At 70.7% G+C, this 6,219-nt stretch overlaps 1 protein-coding gene across 1 annotated transcript in view; it reads right to left on the bottom strand.

Moving 5' to 3' along the window:
* AURANDRAFT_72187 (hypothetical protein) overlaps positions 1-6,219 on the bottom strand; it is a gene marked incomplete at both ends in the record, with an annotated part of 13,462 nt that overhangs the window by 6,070 nt on the left and 1,173 nt on the right. The window contains 10 exons of the mRNA XM_009041401.1: positions 96-233; positions 413-499; positions 784-939; positions 1,438-1,662; positions 1,715-1,767; positions 2,153-2,181; positions 4,030-4,033; positions 4,399-4,442; positions 4,729-5,128; positions 5,409-6,127. Coding sequence (XP_009039649.1) covers positions 96-233; positions 413-499; positions 784-939; positions 1,438-1,662; positions 1,715-1,767; positions 2,153-2,181; positions 4,030-4,033; positions 4,399-4,442; positions 4,729-5,128; positions 5,409-6,127 — 1,855 coding nt within the window. The remainder of the gene's footprint in view (positions 1-95; positions 234-412; positions 500-783; positions 940-1,437; positions 1,663-1,714; positions 1,768-2,152; positions 2,182-4,029; positions 4,034-4,398; positions 4,443-4,728; positions 5,129-5,408; positions 6,128-6,219) is intronic.

Here is a 6,219-nt window from a genome sequence, read left to right as displayed (position 1 = left end):
GTGACGCGCCTACGTAGTCGTAAAAAGCGGTGCCTACGTAGGCTCCGGAGGCTCGAGCCGAGGCTACGCAGCCTCGCGAGCGCCTACGTAGGCACCTATGCGCCGACGCTGGGGGTCGCAGGGCCCGCGCGGGCCCGGCCGGCCGAGGCCGTCGCAGAAATAGCCCGGCGAGCACGGCGTGCAGTCCTCGGACCGCCGGAGCGCGGACGCGTTCCCGAACGTGCCGATAGGGCCTAAGGGGACGCACCGTCCACCCCGCTTCAGCGACGTCGATCGGTCCCTCACAACGCGACGAGACCACACGACTCGTCCACGAAGGGGCCGGAACGGCGTCGACGCGACCGAGCGACCGAGGCGCGAAGCGCGGCCGGGACCCCCGAAACCACCGGTCGAGTGCCGCGCGGCGCGACACAGGGCATCGGCGCAGCGAGGCCCGCGACGCAGTAGTATCCCCGGGGGCAGATCGTCGGCGCGGCGCTCCCGGCCTCGCAGTAGCCGCCTGTGTGGAATTCAACCACCGGTTCGGGTGGTCCCGACAGCTTCTTCGAGCCTCTTCGAGCTCGGTCACATCGAGGTCGATTCGGCCGAGTTTTTGACGGATCGATGGCTCTCCTCGAGGTCCCGAAGCACGGCCAAGGCGCTCACATTCAAGTCGGGTGCATTCCACACAGGCGGCCGCCGGAGACGCAGATCGCGCAGTCGTCGACGGACGTCTTGCCGTAGAGGACCTGGCCGGGGCGCGCGTCGCTTCGCGCGAAAGGGGCGTCCGCCGGCGCCGGCAACGCGCGTTGTACGTCGCCTCGGGGCAGGGCGTCGCGAAGGGCGTCGTGGAGCCGGCGCCGCAGTAGAACCCCGGCTCGCAGAGGCCCGTGTAGTTCGCCGACCCCTCGACCGTGTAGAAGCCCGCGGGCGTCTCGAGGCAGTCGGACGCGTCGGCGCCTGCCGTGGAACGCCTCCGTTTCTGCGAGTGGCTTCGAAGCACACGTGCGCGAGCCTCTATCGCCGCGGGACCATCGCTCAGCTCCAAAGCCGAGCCGAAGCGACGTCGATTCGACCTCTGAAGTTCGGGGGCTTTGAAGTTCGGGGGCTTTGAAGGTCGGGGGCTTTGAAGTTCGGCCTCGCCGGTCGATGTCCGCGCAGCTCGGCGCCGCCGGCGAAGGGCAGGTAGGTGCCCGCGGCGCAGGGCGCCATGGACGTCGCCGCGGCGACGCAGTAATAGCCTGAAGCACGAAATGACGCGTTCGTCGCCCCCGCCGCCTCGGACGCCGGTCGTCGCCCGGGTCGCAGGCGTCGCGCGCGAGGTCGGGCGCGCGCGCCATGCCGTCCTCACAGAACGTGCCGGGGAAGCACCTGGGGCGTCGCGACGGTGAGGCCTTGCCAAACTCCGACGCGGAGCGTCTCCCCGACGTCGGACCGAGCGTTCTCTCGACGATCGACCGCGAAACGCGTCGAGGCGGCCGTCCGGCGCCGGGCCGCGCGCGCCCGCGGCGTCGCTCGCGTCGGCCCAGGACCCGCCGCCGGAGAAGAGCGCCGTCGACGTCGTCGTGTTCGAGCCGCAGTAATAGCCGACGGGGCACGTCGTGCACGCGTCCGCGCCCGAGTTCGAGTACGTCCCGACGCCGCAGGGCGCCGGCGCCGTCGAGCCCTCCGCGCACGCGTAACCTACGCACCCGCGAAAGTCCGCGCCGCACGTCGGCGGCGCCGGGCGACGCACCGGCCGGGCAGTCGACGCACGTCGTCGCGTCGGCCGCGCACGTCGACGGGTACCTGCGCGGAGCTCGCATCTTCGACCGGACTTTCGGCGGGAGCGTCGTCGGCGCGAGCCCTTTTCGCTCCGTCGCGAGCGCGCCGACGATCGCTCGTCCAAAGATTGAGCCAGAGCGGCCTCGATTCGAAGCGGCCTCGATTCGACGGAGCGAGAGCAGTTCGGCGTCGCAGATCGCTGGCGGATTTCCGCGCGGACGGCGCGCGCGTCGCCGCAGTCGAGCGGCCCGGGTCCGACGGTGTTGTTGTTGGCGCTGAAGGTGCCCGCGGGACCTGCGAGACGGGCGTGAAGTGCCGTCGGGTGGTCTGGCTTCGACGCGGCGCGATGCAGCTCGTCGCCGCCGTCGACGCCGCGTAGGCGAAGGATCCCGGCGGCGCGTCTTCGCACTGGTCCTCGGCGTAGAGGTTCGTCTCCGCCTGCGCGCATGCCATACGACTTCAACGAGGGCGTAGTCGAACCGTCTCGACGCGGTCCTTGCTGTTCGTCGTCGAGAGCTCGCCGAGGGCCATCGACTCGTCCAAAAATCGTCCAAATCGACGTCGACTCGACGGAGCTCGAGAGATTTGAAGATTGGTCGGGACCTCCCAAACCAGCGGCCGATGTGCACACGGGCCTCCGCCGAAAAGGTCCCGGCGGGGCAGTCGGCCTCCGTCGCCTGCGCGGAACCCACGTCTTCGAGGCGATATGTCATCGACGGGCTGCCGCGCGTCGAGTCTTGCTCTCCGGCCGACGCGGACCTCGTCGACGGAGACGCGCGCGGCGGACGCCCACAGCGCGGAGGCGCGGGCGCCGCCGCGGCGAGCCACTCCACCGGGACGCCCGCATCAATCCGTCGAGGGCGACTCGCTCGTCCAAACGAGAACGACGTCGACGCTCTCGCTAGGGCGGGCGGGCGCTTCTTCGCGCGGTCGACGCTCTCGTCGTCGCTACCCGTCGTCCGGGGCCGGCGACCTCGAGCGGCGAACCCGAGTCGGCCGGCGGTCGCCGGCCCGGCGCCGGGCGCTCGTTCTCATGGTCTCCCTCTCGGATGCGACCGGGCTCGAGCGCGTCGGGTTTCGGTCGGGACCGCCGAAACCACCCGATTCGCGTCCGCGCGGGGCCGTCGCCGACGACGAGCCGACGGGGCAGTAGTGGCCCGCGCTGCCTGCGTCGGGACGACGCGTGAGCTCTCGGACGGGCGGTCCTCGCGTCTCGCTCGTTTCGCTGCCGCGCGGCGGGCGCGCCTGTGTGGAAATCGACCCGTGAGCTTCGGAGCCGCGCTTTGGACCGCGACGTCGGGGCCGCGCTCCGAGACTCTCGAGCTCGGTCAAATCGATGTCGATTCGACTCGTTTTTCGACGAGTGCGCTTCTCTCGTCGAGTTCTCGACGGAGAGCACACGCCACTCGCGTCAAGACAGTGCACATACGCACACGTTGAAGTCGGGTCGAAGGTGCGGGTCCGCGCGGCGGCCGCGCAGTCGCCGGACGGCGCGGACCCAGCGCCGACGCAGTAATAACCCGCAGGGCACGTCGAGCACTCGCCGTCGCTCGCGAGGTTCGTGCGATTCGAGTAGGAGCCGGCGCTGCAGGGCTTCGCGGCGCTGCTCCCGGCCTCGCAGTAGTACCTGCGGTCCGTTCGCTCGCTCGGCGGCGGAGCTCCGGCGGCCGCGCGACGCACCCCGCGACGCAGTCGCCGATGGTCGTCGTCGTCGTCCCGCCGAGGCAGCGGTACCGGGCGGGACACGTCGTGCACTCCGTCGAGCTCGTCAAGTTGCGCTCGAGGTCCTCGCCGTACGTGCCGCTCGGACACGGGTGCTGGTCCGCGTAGGTCGTGCCGCCTTTGACGGACGCGTGAGCAGAAGCGGCCGCGACGACCTCCGCTCGCTCCGACGGCGATCGAAGCGTGGGCCGACGCGCGCACGCTCGTGGGGCGGCAGGACCGCCGGGCGACGCCGCCGCGGGACGCGGGCCGTGGGACGGCGGGCGTGGCAAAGCGACGTCGCGCGAGGCCGCCGCGGGCCGAGGTTCGACGAGCGGCCTCCTCTCGTCCGAGCTCTCGAAACGGCGCCTCGCCGCCGCGCCGCCGCCGCCCGGTTCGTGCTTCGCCGGGGAGCGGCCGGCGACGGCCGTCCCGACGGCCCGAGCGGCGGCGACGTCGACGTCGAAGCGGCGCGCCAAACTCTCGCGTCAAAGTCGGCCCGAAACGTCTCGACGCGCCAGGCACGAGGGCAAAAATGGCCGGCGTCGCAGCGCTGATTCAAGTACCACGTGCCCGGCACCGGACACGCCTGGGGAGCGCGAGGGTGAGCGATTTGGGAACTTTGGAGGCTCGTAGCTCGGCTCGTTTCCACTCGACGTGGCTCGTTCGGACGAGCGACCGGCTCTCGGTGCGTTCCCGAAAAGGTGGACGCATTCCTCGCGACGGTCGATCGCGAGACGTGTCGCAGACCACCTTGAACCCTTCCCCCCGGATAAGCGACCCAGACCTTGAATCACCCTCGCTGTGACCCCGGAGCGCGCCCAACCGGCCTCGCACGACTTGCAGTCCGTCGACGCGCGCGACCCGGGGTCGAAGTTGTACGTCCCAGCGGCGCACGGCGTCGGCGACGTCGAAGCCTCGGGACAGTAGTGTCCTACGAGACACGGCACGCACTCGGCCGCGTCAGTGAGCTGCGTCTGGTCCGAGAACGTCCCCGCCTGTGTGCCATTGCTTTGGTGGGATTCCCGACCGAACGTCCCGAGCTCGGTCGTGACAATCGACCACTGGTTTGGCGGGATTCCCGACCGAACTTCCGAGCTCGGGCGAATCGATGTGGCTTATTTTTGGCGGGACGCGTCTCCAAACGTAGGACTCCCGGGAGGAGGCGCGGGAGGTCGGGTGGCTCCGAAGGGTCTCACATTTTGGACGAGTGCGTTTCTCTCGTCGAGCTCTCGACGGCGGGCAGAAGAACCGTCGAAGTCGGGTCGACGATTTGGAATCCACACGGGCCCGCGCCGGGCACGGGTAGGCGTCGTGCGACGCCGTCGCGTCCGGGCAAAAGTAGCCTTTTTCGCATGGGAACTGGTTCGGGGTCGTCGAGTGGGCCTGGCAGTAGAAACCGCGCGCGCAGTCGCGGCAGTAGGCGGAAGACGCGGCGCCGTATTCGTCGTTGTACGTGCCGGCGGGGCATTCCGTAGGATAGGACGAGCCCAATTCGCAGTAGAATCCGGCCGGGCAGAGCACGCGCGTGAGCGCCGTCGTCCCCGTCCGCGGGCAGTAGTAGCCCTGGTCGCAGAGCTCGCACGCGTCGGCCATCGACGCGCCGGCGGAGACGTTGCCGTAATAGCCCAGGGGGCAGAGCGTGAGCTCCGACGCGGGGTTGCACCACGCGCCGACGGGGCACCTGTGCGGAAACCAACCGCTGGTCCGGGACGTCCCGACCAAACTTTGAAACTCTCGAGCTCGGTCACATCGACGTCGATTCGGCTGATTTTTGGACGAATCGATGGCTCTCACCGAGATCTCGAAGCACCGTCGAAGGTCTTTCGTCGAAACTGTCGCATATGCGCACATCGACGTCGGGTTGAAGATTTGATGTCCGCGCGGCCTCGCGCTCGGACCCGAGCGGCGCGGCGTTCACGGACCCCTCGGGGCATCGGTAGCCAGGGAGGCATGGCTCGCACTCGAAGGCCGCGCCCGCCGCGTAGGAGCCCACGGCGCACTTCTCCGGCGGCGCCGCCGGGTCCGGGCACGCGTAGCCTGGATCGCAGAGGCTGCAGTTGCTCGACCCGAGCACCGCCGTCGTCCCCGCATCGCAGGCGATGGGCAGCGCGCTCGGCGACGGGCAGCGGTACCCGGCCGGACAGTCGGCGCAGAGCGGCTCGCCGACCCTGCTGTAGGTGCCGAGCTCGCACGCCTTGATGTGCTCGCCGCGGACGTCGAAGCACGCGAAGCCAGCGGGGCAGGGCGTGCACGACGCCTGGCCGCCGACGCTGTAGGTCCCCGAGTCGCAGGGGTACTCGACGCCCCGGTCGACGTAGGGGCAATAGGAGCCGGGAGCGCACGCCGTGCAGAGGTGCTGGCGGCCGACGCTGTAGCTCCCGCGCGGGCAGGCGATGGCGAGGTCCTCGTCCGTGTAGGGGCAGTAGCTCCCCTTCGGGCAGGCCTCGCAGGCCGTCCGGTTGCGGACGATCGTATAGCCGAGCGGGCACGCGTCGCAGGACGTCGCGAGGGCCGTCGAGTACGTCGCCGCGGGGCACCGCGCGGGCCCGGCGTCCGTCGTCTCGCAGAACCAGCCCGCCTCGCAGCTCTCGCAGGTCGTCGCGTTGCCGAGCGCGTAGGCGCCCGCGCCGCACGGCGTCGGCGCCGCGTCGGCCCGCCGGCACGCGTAGCCCCGCGGGCACTCGGCGCACGCCGTCGCCGAGCCGAGCGAGTAGGAACCGCGGCCGCAGGCGACGGGCGCCGCGTCGGTCGCGCCGCACGCGAAGCCCGGCG

The sequence above is a fragment of the Aureococcus anophagefferens genome (genome assembly GCF_000186865.1).
Source record: "Aureococcus anophagefferens unplaced genomic scaffold AURANscaffold_21, whole genome shotgun sequence".
NCBI lineage: Eukaryota > Pelagophyceae > Pelagomonadales > Pelagomonadaceae > Aureococcus > Aureococcus anophagefferens.
This window is presented reverse-complemented; position numbering and strand designations above follow the sequence as displayed.